Here is a 17,638-nt window from a genome sequence, read left to right as displayed (position 1 = left end):
CAATTAAGAGAGCAGCAAAAGACATTTCATGATGGTGTTTGGCCTTCACTCAGGCGTGTTTGCTAACAAAAAAAATTGAGAAAGCAATGGCATGGGGGTGGGAGAGGTATGCTGTTTTACTGCTTTTTATACCTGCTATATATGATAACTCTAGATCCTTCTTGTCCCATTCTCACCAGTAACCGTTTGTTCAGCTGGCTCAGGTTGCCATTTCAGCGGCTCTTTTTTGCTAATCCTCTGCTTCAGTGTTTATGGAGGATATCACCAATAATCCTGATGTGGGTAAAACCCACAGAAAAGTGGGTAAAACTATATGCTGGTGCCTACCTGAGCTAGTTTGTATGTCAGGGCTGACTTGTCTTTGTCTTTAAATGGGAAAATGTATTTTCTGCTGTTTTACAAGACTGCTTTGCTAGCATAGTCTAGGAACCCTAATTTTCCAACTCCTTTAATAAGCCACAACCTAGGAATCCAAAGAAACCGGTTTAACCAGTGATCAGAACTATCAACAGGAAGCTTTACAAGGACTCACTGATTAAGCTCCAGTCTGTGTGTTTTTCTATATGAGCTTTTTCTCTGTGATAAATAGCTGAACTCTTATTTTAACCACAGCGGGTCCTGCCTTGCTGCAGGACTGACAAAGGCTGGACCCAGTGCATCTTTATGCAACACATGTCACCCCTGAGGCTGAGATGGTAAGAGCTCTCAGTGCCACAGGACAAAGACACATCACCTTACAGGTTGAGAGACACAAACAAGGGTAGCTACTGGAGAGAGGAGCCCTGAGCTATCACTCACACTGCAGTTTTCTTTGCTGTGACACAGTCACAAGCCAGTGAAACAACTTCTGAAAGTAATGGCTATCTTAAAGCCCAGTCATCAAATTCACCACCCAAAAATATATTCCGTGTAGATGTTTTCAAGGCTGGGTTCCTCATCTTAAGTGGAAGACTGACATGCTGTGACAGAAGGGTCAGGGGTTTCAGAGGGAGCTCAGAGCCTGACTCCAGCCCAGCTCAGCATCTTTAGCCTGCACAACCACGCATGAGCCACCTGGGACACGGTCTCAGGCATGGAAAGGAGCCGCAGGAGTGTTTGCTATCCATTACAACACCTGTGCTCCTCTGTGTCACAGGCAGCTGGAAAGGACACCAGCTTCAAAGGTCTTAACATACTCAAAACCACTGTTGATTTTAGGATGAATACACAAAGTAGATCCACCTGTATTTCTAAAGGTCCTTTTAATCCAGAATGCCTATTAACTCCAGTGACTACATCCAGATCCCTGGGAAAAACAGTCTGCACTCAAATTACTTACTGCTAGACATAGGGGTGACACAAATGTTAACTCTGCATTTTATTTTTAGTTAGCATCACTGTGGCTCTACGACCATAGGATGAAAACCATTGCCAAAATTGTGTCTCTCATTCTTACTGTATTTGTATTCTAGATAAAGAGATCTTTATTATGATTGTGGAAATATTCTGGAAAACTGTGTCTGCTGATAAAGATAAGAAGCCAGTTGAATAACGGAAGCTTTCTCACCGCTTTCTTCGCAAGAAAAATATTCAGTTCCATTGTCAGACATAATGACTGATCTATGTATTAAGGTAAAATATTGCATATATGCTACAAATACTTCTTTGCAAAACATCAAGAAAGGAGTTTACAAATCAACTCTTTATTCATTCTTTTGCAGGTATTATTTCTATCAAGCTTATGCCTAGATTTTGTACATCTCAGAAATTTTTCTCTGTGGAATTTCCATAATACCATGTAAGTATATTTTGCTGTGAGTAATTCTCAGAGCATATATCTACTTATGCTCAAAATGGACTAAAATTAAAGGGCTGCTTTTCAGTGTTTGATTCCACATGTATTTCTTATAAAGACAATAAGCAGCATCTAGTGAGAAAACAGTCAACAGTTCAATAGTTCTGCATGTGTCTGTTTGATACTAAAGCTGGATGTAAAAGCTGTTTCTAAAATCTCTCAGGGCCACCTTGCACAACATTCATGTTGATTACTACCTTTCACTGCATTCAATTGTATGTCTGAGAATAACAGTGAAGAAAATTTTTCTTGAGCCAAGTAACACGTATCAGAATTCAATTCATAAAACCTGTGGTTCAATGCAATGTTAGAATTTCTACTGACACAGTTCCATGTCTGATGGCAAAGGCTACAGGCACAAATCAGTCCAACAGAGCATACATGGTTCTCAGCCATGGTTCTCAGTTTTATGGGAACAGGCATGTGCAAGGGTCAGCTCTCACTGGGATAGTTTAGCCTACATGCAACCTATTCAGGTGGCCTAGTTCAAAACGACTCAGATTTGGAAGAACAAGAATAAAAAAAATTATGAGGCACAGGGAGAAACTGATTTTGGAAAAATCAGAGAGGACAGGTATGCTCTTTATAAGCAGGAAGGAGGCAGTTTCACTTCTGAGCTGGATGACACCATAGTAGAGAACCCATTTTGCTGATGGATACACCTTCAGCTGATGGGAATAGGCCTTTGCAGTAAGCCAGGTCTCAACCAATGGCTGCTGCACAGGTCCCACCAGTGCCTATGGCTGTAACCTGGGCACATCCCAGTTCAGGGCGTGCTGCAGACACAGGTGCACCTCTCACACACCCCCTGGAAGCCACTTTGCCTACATCTACCACAGAAACCAGGATCCCTTGTCTCATCTTGCTACAACCATCCTTGTCTGAGCATTTAGCAGCATGCTGTATCCACTAAGAGATGTTGGTAGTATCCTTGAACCATCGCTAAACTTGGTCCAGGCAGGTTCAGCTGTGTGCCCCTCTCACACTTAGAACCTGGCAACATCCTTGAAGAAACGCAACCAGATTATGCCTAGTTTGCCCTAACACCATCACAGATTTTCCTTTTTTGCAGGTTATTTGTATTAAGGAGGTCTTGAAATCTGTGGGCTAGCACTTCCATTGACACATACTTCCCTGGGGGATAGAGCATGCACTGCAGCCTGCACCCTCAGAGATTATTTGAAAGACCATTAGGTGGTGAGTGGCAATGGCTGTGCTGTTGCAGGGGGATGCTGATCCTGCCCCTTCCCTCACATCCCATGGGTTGCCTCTGCAGAAGCAGCCTCTGCATGCACAGTACCTGCCGTTCCTGGTGTCGTGTTGCCGCATGTTCTTGATAAAATGAACCTTCTTAAAGTTCTTTGGTCTGGGTGATCCTGAGAGTGTCCGACATCTGAAAAGTAAATCAGTTGCAAGGGAGGGGAGGGAGAAGAAAAAAAAAAAGTTCTCAGTTCCCTGCTGTACCGCCAAGAAGTCTACACAAAAGCAGGAAGGAAAGACGAGACAAATGATTCAAGTCACCCTGTGTTAGGAATCAGCAAGAACAATAAAGACAATAAGTCTGGAAACACGACAGCTCAAAGAAAAAAAAATATTTAAAATAATAATGAGAAAAGGCACCATCCCCCTCCCTTCATGCCAAAAAAAAATCATTTAAAAAATCTCAGCAAAGTAAAACTTCCTGTAATCTGCCATGACAGCTTAGCCCAAGCTTTCAGAAGAAAAAAAAAAATTAAACCAAACCAAAACTTAGTAAATATGCAATTTTCCCCACTCGCACCAACACCCACGCTTTTGTATGCTCCTCAGCTATTGATAAAGGAGCCATTGAGGGAAGCTCTTTCTTGTTTCAATTTTAGAAAGATTTACAATCTCCTATTTGCAAAGATAATTCCTATTTGATTTTAACTCTAAATATTACTTTCCACATTCCTGACAGTACAAAAAAACAACTGAAAATAAAATTAACTACCCCAGGAAAAAAATAATCATTCTTCAAAACATTAAGCCTTAAATCTATTTTACATCTGAATGCGCTTTATAAATTGCAGTTACAGAAAGAAATTGCCAGAGGGAGGAGAGATGAGACAAACAGCAATATCCTCCCCCTGCCTTCCACCCTTGCTCTTTCTAATCAGCTGAAACCACAGTGCATGTGAAAGCGTTCTCTGTTTCATCTCAGGGCTGTTTTGTTGCAGGGTGAGGCAGAGCTCGCAGGCACTGGAGATGAGTCCCGTGCTCTCAGCACAGCCAGGGCTGGACCGTGGCTGCTGCATCCTCCGTGGCACCTATGGGACCAGCATCCTCTGCCAGTGCATGGATGAGCTTCCCTAACCTATCTTTTCCATCCTCTCCTTGCACGGGCAGAGTTCAGCAGCTCCTCAAGCCCATGAGGTCATTATCTTGGACTGAAACCATAGACCACTGTGCCAGTCCCTACCACTGTACCCAAACACCATCATGCTGCACAGGCACACCCCGAGAGGGGCACCCCATCACTTTACCATTTCTGCCTCCCTCCTGCTAGCAAAGGCCTTGAGATTCCCTCACCCTCTGATTGCAATTAGCCTTGTTAGCTTCTTCACAGGAAAATGGCACCAAGAGAGACATTCTACCACCAATTCTGCAAATTAGCAAGCAAAAATACTGCCTGGCAAACCATACTTTGTTTATATCTTTTACAAATTATACATGTTTGAATCACTTATGGGAACACTTCATAACATGCTGGTAAGCATGCAACAGTGAGCTTTGTAAAAATAATCAAGCTTTGGTAATAAGCCAATCGGTACAGCCTCTGCTATTCTTTGCTTCGAGGTAAGGAGAGACAGCCAATCTGCATGTGGATAAACAAGGATGTAGGCTCAACACCAATATAAACCAGCTGAATTACAGGTCCTAAGATAAAGAGGCAGGCTCAAACCCAGGCTGCTGTCCTGCCGAACAGCTGACCTGGAAGCATTCCATGCACTGGTCAGATTACCGACCAGCCAGCTTCTGAACTGTTAAGCAGTTGCTCCATTTTCCATCACCCCAGAGGATTGCCTAGCGACAAATTACTGTGGTCCCCAGAGGAGGAAGCTGTGGTCTCCCAGATGCACAAATCAAACCACACTGAAGCAGCCAATATAACAAGGATGGGAGCAGTTTTATTAGTGGGGTAGCAGTCACAAACCTACCAGCCGACACACAGACAGCAATGCTGGTAACCAAAATAAGCTTGCATGTGCTTGAGCGAATGGACAGTAAAAATTCATTAAAAATAGCAGTCTTCAAAAACTTACTGTATTAAACCATCTGTACATACTTTTTAAATGTACCACAGATGTTAGGGTATTACTGACTAGGGGCTAGTCATTCATATTGGTGACAACAAAACTTTTCTATTAATCAAATCTGGCATTTTAATCCCTGACATTTCATCTAAATACTGCCTTTTTGTTTAATGACCTAAAGCCAGGGAATGGGCAATTTGTATCAGCCACCACCTTAGAGGGCGTGTGAAGTTTCGACACTTTTACTCACTATGAAGAATATCTTAATGTGAAGACCCAGTTACTTTTCAACATGAGGAGGGAGAGAAAGCATGCCCATGCATGTGCTTTACAGACAAGAAGCCAGAAAGAGAGTAAATAAAATGACCTCCTCAGTGGGGCATTTTCCTCTATGTCCTCCAGAGTCTCCAGAGAAGATCGCTGGGAGATCAGCCGACGTCTGCAGAGAAAGCAGAACACAAAACATCACTGCTGATTAGAGGGCACAAGGAAGTCCTCAGAGCTGCTACTGAGTAAAGATCACAAACCACCCTCCACTAGCCAAGCCACACCTTTGGATATTAATAAATTTTGTTCCGTTCTGCTTATCTTGATCGGTTTGATTCCACCCAGAAGCAAACTTACTCCATACAAGCTGCTACAGCAAAGCAGAAGTTTCAGCTTTGCAACAGCTCCTCCTCAATTTGTGCTCCCCTTCCTCCAAGGGTTTAACACCCATCTAACACAGTCCCACATATGCTGCAGTACAGCTGGCAATGCTACAAGCAGAGAGCTCTGACAAAATAACGCAGACATAGATCCACAGAGACTGCCTGTCCTTCACACTGCCACAGGGGCACTTCTCTTTGCCCCTTGCACTTTCTACTAAGCAAGTGCCACTTGTTTCTCCACGATGTTCATCTCATCACTCCTGTGAGGAGTGTCTCAAGTGAGATGAAAGATGATAGTACCAGCAACACTGGTTATAAAGCAGCAGTTTAAACAGAAGCGCTGACCATTCCCATGAGCAGCGCAGGTGAAGCTAAGCTCTGTTTTAAACCATTTTCCTATGTCTGAGTCACATCCTTCCTCCACCTTCAAAGAAATAATTATGGAAATCTTAGCATTACAGCTTTTCTGGCTGTTCTAGCAGGCAGGGAAGATGCCCCAGTAGAGTCTTTGTTCTAGCAGCCATTGCTGCTGCACAACCTCCAAACACCCTGACAGCAGCACAAAACAAGAACTGCACCCAACCCTCCACAAAACCACTGTAAATACCATAAATGAATGTGTACGACACAGCCCAACCGCAGGCACACAAAGAGAAATTAAGCTGACAATCACTGAAGCTACTCCATCGTCGATGGGCGTCAAAACAGCTGCAACAGCCAGCAGAGCCGTGGCACTGTGCCCCAGCACCCGGCTGGCAGGAGCTATGCCAGCACCCATCGATCCCCAGGGCCATGGCTCAGGCACAGAGCACCTCTCCAGTGACTTCATGAGTATGAATGACAAAAGTCTTCAAAGACTATCGCTATTTCTTGTATCACTGTTTCTTGCCCAATTCCCACTGAGCTGCCTTACTCCCTTGATCTGCAAGCAAAGAGTTTCCAGAATGTCATGAGCACTCCTATATGCTTGAAAGGTGCTCATTAATTTATTTCTGGGCTGTATTTTTACAATCAATTGTTTTCTCTGTTGGTAGTGTAAGCAGTTTCTAATCCTTCCTGCAATTTCCTTACCCCTCCAGTTGTGCTGCTACAACTGTTCCTGCAGCCATGCTGCAAATCTGATTACCAAAATGTTTTTCAGTTCAAAATAACCCTGAGGTTCAGTGATTCAATTTGTTATTAATTCAAACACCAAATTTCTATCACTAACCAACAGACAATGCATTTCAGGACAATTTGAATTGTCCTGCAGCTTCTTTTGTTCTTAGAAAATCATAGAAAACCCCTCAAACAATTTATAGATCAACTAAGTGTGAAGCACAATCCTCTTAGGAAAAATATGCAAACCTAAATCCCCTCGGGCTTTGTCTAAACTAGGATTTTAGGAGATCTGGTGCAAGATAAGATACACCTTCAAAATGCTAAAAAAAGAGTCTGCATTTCAGGATGTGCTGGCATAGACAAGGAAGAAGAGACCAAACACCTTTCTCCTGCACCCATGGGTGCTCCCACATCTCCACCCATAATCAGAGAGGACACAGGAATGCTCTTATTGAGAGAAATTCAGATCAGGAGGAGGAGCTCCTCCTGCTTTTTCAGTTTCACTGATCCATAAGCAAAAGCTGGAAGTTTCAACTACCAGCACCACTGGTAGATGACGTGGCACATGATAGCTGCTGGCTTTTTAATGCCTCTTTATACATCATTAGCTTAATAACACAAATAATGGCATGCTCCCATCTTGTGGTGTTACAACACCAAAAGCATACTTGGAATGTTGTTAGTCAAAGGGATATAAACAATGGTACAACCTTGCCACCTTCTTCATACTAAATGTATCAAATTAGTCACGCTGTAGCTCCTGTAGATGCCAGGTGCCTGTACAGCACCAGGTGCATATTCCAGCTGCCACTGAAGCCTTTTTCCAAGAGTCTTCTCGCCCAAAGTTATGCACCATCCTCAACTTCATTGCCCATAGTTTGTCAGGCATGGGTTTGAAGATCCTACATTTGCGTCTGCTGTCAGGGCAGATGCGCTGGGTGGCAGGAGCACACACAACTGCATTCCACCAGCTGCTCACCCAGCTGCCTGCTGGGGTCCTCTGCCTTCCCTCACTGCTCTCACCTTCTTAAACCCAGCACCACGGATGCTGCCTCCTGACTTTTGCTTGCTAACCTCAAATGCAGCATAGGCTGGATGGGAATCACTGCCACCCCTCTTGGCGTGAAACCTCGCACCAATTCTCACCAGTACTGCTTTTGCAGAGTTTTGGGTACCTTACGTGGCAAGTGAGTTGGCACAAAGGAATGGGGGGAACTCTTTGTTCACCCAAACTTGGGAGAGGAGCACTGATGCCGGAAATCCCTCTAAACTAGGGCATGATACAAGCATAACTCTGGATAAATCCATCCAGGAAGAAAGGAAGAAAACACACACAAAAGGTACTGGCACAGGTAGCAGTGAGAGCAAAGATATCCAGCCCAGCCCCCAACCCAGCTGAAAACTGCCACATCTTTCAGCTCTTCCCAGAATTATTAGTTTTAATCACTTCAACTCCCAGCACTGTCAAAGGAACACCAGAGAGGTGGATTTGGAGCAACTCTGTTGAAATCGGTTCATACTGTCCAGGAATCACATCCTCTTTTCACTGAAGAAGCTCAGCTGCAATAAAGGATGTACAATTATTCCACTTTATCTTAAATCTTTATTTCAAGGCCTAATTAAGATGACCTAAATACCAGTATTTTATAAGCTTTCCACAGCTGGATACTATATTAAAAATGCCAACTAATGAACCTACCTGCTGTGAACAAAGTCACATCCTGTGCCACACACAAGGGACAAAAAACAATTCTGGAAAAGGAAAGCTTTTGAAAGGATCTTCCAGGGAATACAAGAAAAATCAGTTTTCCACTGACTTCATTAAGAATTAATCATCTCAACTGGTGTTTAGTATTTAAATTAATCATCTTTCTCTCTTCAGGCAAGCAGCCAGGCTTTGTCTATACAACTCCTAAAAGGGTTATTTTTCAAAAATTGATTAGCATGCTATAGCAGCTGGTATATGTAGACACTTGCACTGAAATAACCCAAACTGTTTCATATCACACATCACCATCATTCTGATGTAAAGCTGTGTTGATACCTATTTTGTGTTTTAAAATGCCCTATTTCAATAATAATTATGGGAAAATCATTCTACTGTGGAGGAAGAATATATGCAGAACAAAACAAAACAGCACTCTGTGACTCACACAGGATTCAGGCTTTGGGGTAAGTCTCTAAGTAGATGCAATTTCAAAATAAAATGCTTTAAAACTTTTGTAGACTAAATGTCAAACTAACACAAAAAATACAATTGACCTTAATAACCAAATTAAAGATGTTTCAACAAAAATGTTAATTTCTCCTAGTCCACAGAAAGCCTTAAAAACTTCCTCCTAGTTTAATCACCACATTCTAGGTATACCAAACTCACCCTTGCTCCCTACAGAAAAAGGCAGCTCAGTGCTGGAAAGATGATGACCTCCTCATTCTAATCATCAGCCCTTGCAGGACAATGGTCACAGTCTCATGCAACTTACAGACTTGTTTTGTTTAAAAACCATATAATATCACTTTCCCTTCTCCACCTACCTAAAATACTTTTTGTCTGTTTCCTTGCTGTTGGTTCCCTGTGCATGTGCCCAGAAATAACCAATACCCTGGAATCAAATTCCAAGTGCAGACCAAAGAAAAAAAACCATATGAGAGAGACATTTGATGCCACGGTATTTTAAATGGCTGTTTTCTAAGATACTCATGACCCTGCTAGCATGCTGGATTTATCTTTGACCAGCTGTCTGAATCTCTGTGGAAGTTTCTTAAAAGCTAAAATGTTGTCTTCGTTTCCCCTCTCCAAAGTCAGATTAATACATGGCTCAGTTGCAAAAATGAAATAAAATAAAAGGGAAAAAAAATACAAGGAAAAATAACATAAGGCAGGTCTGTAGCCAAAACAGCAAATAGCCAAAGCAAGACGACTGCAAACATATTCACTGTAACCACCACATTAGTCAGTGGAATATTATCTTTGCTCTCAGCTGCTGCAAAATACTCAGCTCAGTTATGTTAAACATACAAAATCTTAAGCCACATAGACAGGAGGTGATAAAAAAAAAAAAAAAAAAAGGAGAAAAAGAAGGAGCTGCAATCAGAACACTGGATAAATTCATCCAGGAAGGAGGAAGGAAGGAAGCCAATGATAATCCAAGAGATAAGGAAAAATAAATCCATGTGTAATGACTTTCTAGCACAGCTACAAAATCAGCAAGAAAAAACTGCATTTCAAATACAACTAATTTCTGTGAATGTTGGGTGTGTAATTTTCCCCCTTCTTCTGTTAAAATCACAAACCTGTAACAGCTGAAGCCAGCAGCGTGGGTACTGCTGGCCCCCAGAACAAAAAACACCCCTTCAGAATAAGCTTCTTCACTTTGTCTGGAACAACTGCATCCCTTCAGAGATGCAGTGACAAGGGACACACGAGTGCCAATCATCTGAACACCTGCTGGCTGCACTAACACTGATGGGAGAACTTGGGAGGACAAAGACATTTCCAGAACTGAAGACTGTTGGCAGTTCCCACATCCACTGGGCTACCTCCTCCCTTCAGGTGGCCAGGCAAAATCGTGGGACAGAAACTTCTGGGCTACTACCTTCTAATCACAGCTGTGTTTACACTAATGTGCCTTGGAAGCATCAGAAAAGGACAGGACTGCTCAACAATTTGAAAATGTTGGATTCTTTATTTCCACTGCGCCTTCATCACAAAAGATGTACCCTACACACAGAAACACTACCCTGGATAGGTGTAGAAGGGGAGTGGAAAGAAAGTAACCATAAAACTTACAGTGATTGGGAATGAGATCAGGATACCTGTAAGGATACCTCAGGATCTGCCTAGAGGCATTAAGTGAAGGGTCTCCCTCTGCATCCATCTGAAAGGTGCCAGCTCCAGACTCAGACATCTTGCTCAAAAGCCAACCTGTCCTTTGCAAGCACTCCCTGAGGAGCTACCAAAACATACTCTGGACTTGCAGTTCCTATAGGTCAATCCAGGCAGAGCAGCACCTTGATCCTCTATGGGAACAGCAACACTAGGGCTGTTTTTTTTTTTTTTAATTTGGGCTTCATATTGTTCCTTCCAGCACCAAAATGGTTTGAACAGTGAAAGGAAAACAAGGAGAATATTCAGTAGAGATCTAAGATTAGGCTTCCATGTAGCAGAATGAAAAAAGAAAACAACCCACTAAAAGGAAATTTAAAAATATATACATATATGTGTATATTATATATTACAATATTATGGCTACAAACACATCTTGCAGGCTAATCTGAGTTTTGAGTAAGTCATAATTTGCCATTCTTTTCCTTAACTCCTTTGGATTTGGGTATGAATAGAAGTGCAGCTGCTGGCTCTCTCCCCACTCTGGGGACAGGGGAATAGGTATAAGCAGAGCTGCCAGACACAGGCCATGCCCTGTCCCCAGCAGCTCCAGCCCCTTTGTCACTCCAGGGAAACTTAAATGCCACTTCTCTCCAACCCCTCCTCAGCCTGCTGCCTGAAGGCCTCTGCCCAAACTCTCGGGCTAAGCTGTGACAATTAATTCACTCTTCTGAAATATTATACAAGACATCAGCTGTGAACAAATCCCCATTCACTTCCTGACCCTTGACTTCATGCCCCAGCATGAACCCAGATGAAAGACCCGCTAATGAGTCACCTCTCACCCTCCCTCTGAAGTTTTTACTGGGATTCCTATGTCCCAGCTCATTTTCTTCCTATCTTTTGCCAATATTACAGGAAGACAAACACAGGAAAAACAAACCCTGAGACTATTGAAAATTATTAAGGGAAATAGAATTTCCAGGAGCTACCCAAAGTGATATAAAGCCATTTTTAATTGTGTGCTATCATAATTACGCAGCAGAGCCATTATCTGCAAAGAACATCAAACTCCATTTAGGACTTCCACATTGTGCAGTGTATTGTCAAGACTGCCCACAATGGGAATTAAAAGCATCTGGCACATGCTGGAAAATGGGTTATTTTGTTAATTCAGCAGCCCAACCCAAACACACAGAGAACATACTGAGAGCCTTCCATTTAGCTGTCACCTGTGGGCAGGCAGGATGCCAACACATGCCAAGACCACAGCTTTCTGCAGTGGGCTGTGAAGAAAGTCTTTGAAGCAGAGATCCAGAGCTAGCAGGACTCTCAACAACCTGCTTTCTTGGGATATGAACTGCAAGGAGATAGACCTTCAAATCTAGTGATAACTAGGAGAATAATGCCATGCCAAATGTCTCCACAGTCTCCATCAACCTTTCAGGCATAAGCAGGAAGATGGACAGAAACAAAGAGACGACAGAGATCTATGGCATGAACGTGGCTCCATGCTACACACTCCTCCTAAACGTCCTGCACTCAGCATTTCACCTATATTGTCATCCAGCTCCTCCAAGCCTCATCCTCCCAAAATATCCACGGCAGAAGCTCTGAAATACACAGTACTTGAACTGCTGCCTCCTGACCGGTCCGCACACAACATCTCAACACAAAAAACACTTACACTGCCATCCCAGAGGTAGGATGTGAATAAGAATAAAGTAAGAATGAGGAAAGAAGTTAAGAAACAATGAAGAAAATAAGCACAACAACACCGAAGTATCCCACCGACCTTTCACAATGCAACACAATGCTCTGTTCACATATTATTATGCAGCTTTACACACATGATCCTTCAATTAGCACACAAAATTCTAGCACAGCCCTGTCCCAATGCCCCACAGGGATCATCTGTGTCTAGTTAAATCAAATATAAAATCAAGATTACCAGCACTCCAAAGGGATAAGGAACTTTCACTACAAGTGCTGAGTAGCAAGCAGTTGACTGACAAAGCATTTGTAACAGTGTGAATGTGTACATGAAACTGTGCAGAAAAACAGAAGGTATGGGAGAACAGGATTTCTGGAATTTTGGGCTTTTTTAGTATCATGCACAATTCAACTTGACACATTATCAGTCTTTCTAGAAGACATGATTTCAAGAAATCTCTAGTGAAGGGGAAAAAACTCCCAGTATTTAGTCTAGGGAGAACAGAAGAGCAATCACCACATTGCTAACTCTGGGGAACATTTAATGTTCACCTTCCCCAGTAGGATTTCCAATTCTCCATAAATATATTTTGTTTGAAACCTACCATCATGGTTTAGTGGTGGATTTGGCAGCCCTTGTTAATGGTTGGACACAATGAACTTAAAGGTCAATCTAAATAATTCCATGATTCAATGATGCTATCTTCCCTCTGCAGGCAGCTGCCTCTGCACCCAGTCCTCATACTGTTGGCTCTGGCCAAGCCATAACGAGGAGCTACAGCCACAATTCAGTAAGATTCATTTACACACCGCAGAGCTCTCACAGATGCCGAAGTGCCAAAAATCTACATCCTGTTACCTTTATCCAGTGATTTACAGATTCACTGTCTTCACTTTACTGACTCTGCAGCTATGTGATAGTTTTCAGAAGGCTTCTGTGCAGTGATTTATTCTGAGTATGCCTCAACACTGCCATAGCTACATTTTTCAGAACAACCATTACCTCATAACCTAACATACATTATCATGGTAAGACATGAACGGGCATCAGCTTAATTAGAGACACTCTAAACTAGGGAAGAAGCAAACAACAAGATTAATCACCTGACCTTATGAAAACAAGGATGCTTGCCAAAGCAGATACAAGAGCAGTGTAAAGAACATACAAACTTGTCCATCTTCATGTCCTTGTGTGGCAGTAAAACCCACAGCCTAATAGCCTTCGTTGGATTAACATGAATCTAACAGATTCTTCATGTATCATCTATACCTGACAAAACTCTGTTCATTGCAAAACAATGAATATTTAGTTGTGTTCAAAATAAGTATGTCCCTTAAACATCACATCCGAGGGAAATGAAGCATCAACTTTCAAACCAAGTATTTGAGAAAACCACACACTGCCAGAGTGTGTGCAAGTCTCTAAAGTATCAAATCACAAAATGTTGTGTTCCATAACACCCAAAGTCCTGTAATTAACTAACAAACTTGCTTGCAAGTCAAGGCTAAATGCAGTAGATACCAGAAAACATGGAAACACAGACATGCACTACTGAGTCATCTGAAAAGAAGACTTTAATTCTAGCCTGTATACATAACCATGCAATTAAAACTCCAGCCTTTTCCTCTTTCATTTGAAATGTTTTTTAGGTTATCTACAGCCCAACCTCACACCCCTGCCTGGCTTCCAGACACACCTGTGCTAACTAGGGTGAACATATTCCTTAATCCCACATCTTAATATTCTTAGACTTAGAAAAGATCTGAACATACAATTAATTGCACTGCTAAAAAAATATATTCTAGACACTGTGAATGGTCTGAATAGAGTTCTTGACTGAGAAAGAAAAAGCCCCTGTGTGAGCAGGGCACAAAGAACAAATAGGAGAAAGCTTATTAGCATGAGGCATTTTGGGCATGAGATACGAATGCTGGCACAGGTGATGGCGATCTGAGCGTTCACTGCTGCCTACTTTGCATTTAGTTCTGGCTACACATGCTACACATACCCATGGGATCAGGCACTTTTCCCAGCACCTCATTACACACCCAAGAGTAAATGCCCTGCTTTTCCTGGCCATTCATCGCTGAAGACCAAGCCTATGCATATTGTTCATAGATTAGCTATCATATTGGACAGCTTAGATATCTTAACTTTTTGATATCTATGATAAGGTGAGACAGTCCAGTGCCATAATTTCAAATATTATTACATCTACAGGAATTAATGCCTTTTTGCTTGCTAGTTCATACACGGTCAGTTTCAATGCCAAAGGCCTTTGAGTACAAAAATATGTATTAACTTAAAATATTGCATTTGCTTATGCTTTACTAAGGAACATATTTGCAATACAAGAGACATGTTCCAAAAACAGTACCACAAGGTCCATTATTAGGGAAAAGGCCCATCCTCACTGTCCAGGAGAACTGCTTCAATGTACCAGTGAGCTTGTGGACCTGAGTCTTGCAGGGGGAGAGCTTGGTTTTTCCCTGCTTGTTTCAGTAGGGACAGATCTCAGCATTTTTCACTCTGGGAAAAGCAAAGCGCCCTCCTCTTTCCCCCATCCCTGCCAGCATGACTGGGCACAGTCATGCTGTTACTTGGCCACTGGGTTTCTGCTGATAGCAAAGGGTTAGATAATTTCTTCTCTCTCTTTTGAGGTCCTTTGCTCAGCATGGCTTATGACAGTTGGCTCATTCCCAGTCTGAAGTTACTCTCTCCTGGTACAGAACGCTAATAAAAATGTAAATGTTTTCAAAATCCAGTTTACTCCACTGTGAACATTTAGTTCTGCAAGGTGAAAGACCAGCTACAGACTGAATACCATGATTCAGCCTATCACAGGTTCACAAAGACTAATCATGGTTTAAAAGGTGACATTTAAGAGATTGGATCTCCACAAGGAACCCTGGCTTCCCCCTACTTTCAGTAAGGAAGTATTGCAGGAATTTCCACAAGACTGCTAACATTTGGTTGTGCAGCTGTATCATTGCTCTTTTTGAAGGTATGGTGGGTACAGTCTTGTCCAGTATTTAGAGAAGCTGGCCAAGAAGCCTCCCCACCTGTTTTCACAACGGAGTACCCAGCAGTCACCCTAATGAACATTTCATTGACTTGGCAAATGGAGCCTCCATCTGCAGGCTGGGGAACTGCCTTTCCCGGGATCAATACGCCCCCAAGAGCACACATGGCAAGGGGCAGAGGCCAGAGGCTACAAAGCACCTCCCCAGCTCTCTGCTGAAAACAGCCTCTTTCCAGGGCACCATCCCCACTCACTCAGAGAGCACATGCTGCTCTGCCACCCCACAAACAGCTGCATATGCAGACTTGAAAGGTTCCCAAATTTATGGCCTTTCATTTTCTTATATTCCCCACATACTGTCACAGTGCTGGGTAACAAAATGTAATCTGAGCAATCTCCTGCTTAGTAAATTATGTAATTATTGGAGAACTGAATTTTTGTGGGTGCCAGCAAGTTGGCTGGCTAGGAAATACTCAGCAATGAGATATCAGTTTTCAATCAGTTTTTGAAGGGAGAAAACCCACAAAAAAAGGTCATGAAATTTAGACAATGCTCTTAACAACATGCTTTAACTTTTGGTCAGGCAATTGGACTAGATGATCCTTGCAGGCCCCTTCCAACTGCAATGTTTTATTCCATTTTATTCAAAAAGCAGACTCATTAACACATCAACAGTGAGGACAATTGCCAGAGCACTCTGTTAGACTGAGTCTACTGATACTTTATATTATCAGAATGATAAGATAGCATCTCACAGTGACAAAGCTGGCTAACAACAGTTTAGGGGACTGATATTAGAATGCAGCACAAGACACAGATTTCACTTTTTCTGTATTTCCCTGTCTTGGTTTCCTCATGTTGTGCCAGAAGGATCAGAGGCAGCAGCTCTGGCAGATGCAAGAACAGGCAGCTTCCTTAAAGCACCACTGATAGCTGTACCAAACAACCTCAGTGATGATTCAGTGACTTCTTCAGTGTCTCGCCAGCACACCCAAAAGATTTGTTGTATTCATACTATGCAAAGAGGAAGGGTAGAGGTTGGCTGACCAACCCCAACATTCACAGTGATCCACTTCAAACGTGTACTGAGCCCCCAGTTTGATCTTGTCTATAGAGCATATAAGCAAATAAATAGATAAAGCAATCATTAAAGCAAAATAACCAACAATTAACTGTGTTTGCAAACCCATCTCCTGGTAGAGATGATTAATTGGGAATGGGGTCACACCCTGACCTTACAGGAAGTCTGGAGGACCTGAGTTACCAAGCTCTCCCTGTCACAAACAAACAAAACATTTAAGCTATGATGAGTTTATATAACCCGTACATTACTTCAGATATCTATACACTCAGGAGAGCTCTCCCTGTCACAAACAAACAACAAAACATTTAAGCTATGATGAGTTTATATAACCCGTACATTACTTCAGATATCTATACACTCAGGAGGTGGGGGCAAAAAGTCTAAAAATTACTCTAAAGTCCCAGGACAGGGCAGTTTGATAGTGCATATCCCTCCTCCTCTTCTGAGGCTCAGGAGAGGCAGGGATGCCTTCCATAATCCCAACATTTGATGAAGGATCTCCCCTTGTCAATAGCTTTACAAAAAAACATTCAGAAGGGTAAAAAGCACCACTCAACATTATCAAATCTTCTTATCAGTCAAAGCCAACTGCCTGAGGTCTCTGCCTCCAAGTATCTGGGAAGCACAGGAACAAATCACAACACCAGACCTGAAAAACACCTGCCACGGGGCCCTGAGCTGATGCAGTGGTTGGTTCTTCCAAAGCTGAGGTGTGGTCCACTGACTTAGTCTGAAATGATCTAGTTTGAGCAGTTTCCAGGGTCTGGAAGAGTAGTGCTGTGGCTGTACTGTAGCCATACTAAGGAACAACCTTAGGCAGATCTTTGGATGGCAAATGCCATGACTGTAGATGCAAAAACATATTTAATTCTTCTTTAGTGGAGAACCTTTCTTGTGTGTGTGTTTTTTCTTGTTGGTGTTTAATTTCTTTATATACATGCACTTTTTATATGGCTTTAGGAAGAAAAACCACTAAGCCAATGCAGAAATGGATATATTTGATTTTAAAGGCTCTATCTAAGCGGAACAAATCAATGACATTAGCATTTCCCTGGGGTGAACAAACACATGGATAGAACCTCTGCTGATGTAAGACTTTCAGTTTTCCTAGTCTCCCCTTCCTTTTCTCTTC

General features: G+C 42.4%; 1 protein-coding gene across 1 annotated transcript in view; it reads right to left on the bottom strand.

Moving 5' to 3' along the window:
- CABLES1 (Cdk5 and Abl enzyme substrate 1) overlaps positions 1 to 17,638 on the bottom strand; it is a 70,086-nt gene that overhangs the window by 30,023 nt on the left and 22,425 nt on the right. Inside the window, exons 3-4 of the mRNA XM_041477602.1 lie at positions 5,477 to 5,548; positions 3,135 to 3,227 (exon numbers count right to left, since the gene is read on the bottom strand). Of these exons, the coding sequence (XP_041333536.1) occupies positions 3,135 to 3,227; positions 5,477 to 5,548 (165 nt within the window). The remainder of the gene's footprint in view (positions 1 to 3,134; positions 3,228 to 5,476; positions 5,549 to 17,638) is intronic.

This window comes from Pyrgilauda ruficollis, unplaced genomic scaffold (genome assembly GCF_017590135.1).
Source record: "Pyrgilauda ruficollis isolate IOZ18807 unplaced genomic scaffold, ASM1759013v1 scaffold41, whole genome shotgun sequence".
Lineage (NCBI taxonomy): Eukaryota > Metazoa > Chordata > Aves > Passeriformes > Passeridae > Pyrgilauda > Pyrgilauda ruficollis.
The sequence above is the reverse complement of the archived record's forward strand: the minus strand, read 5'-3'. Positions and strand labels throughout refer to the sequence as shown.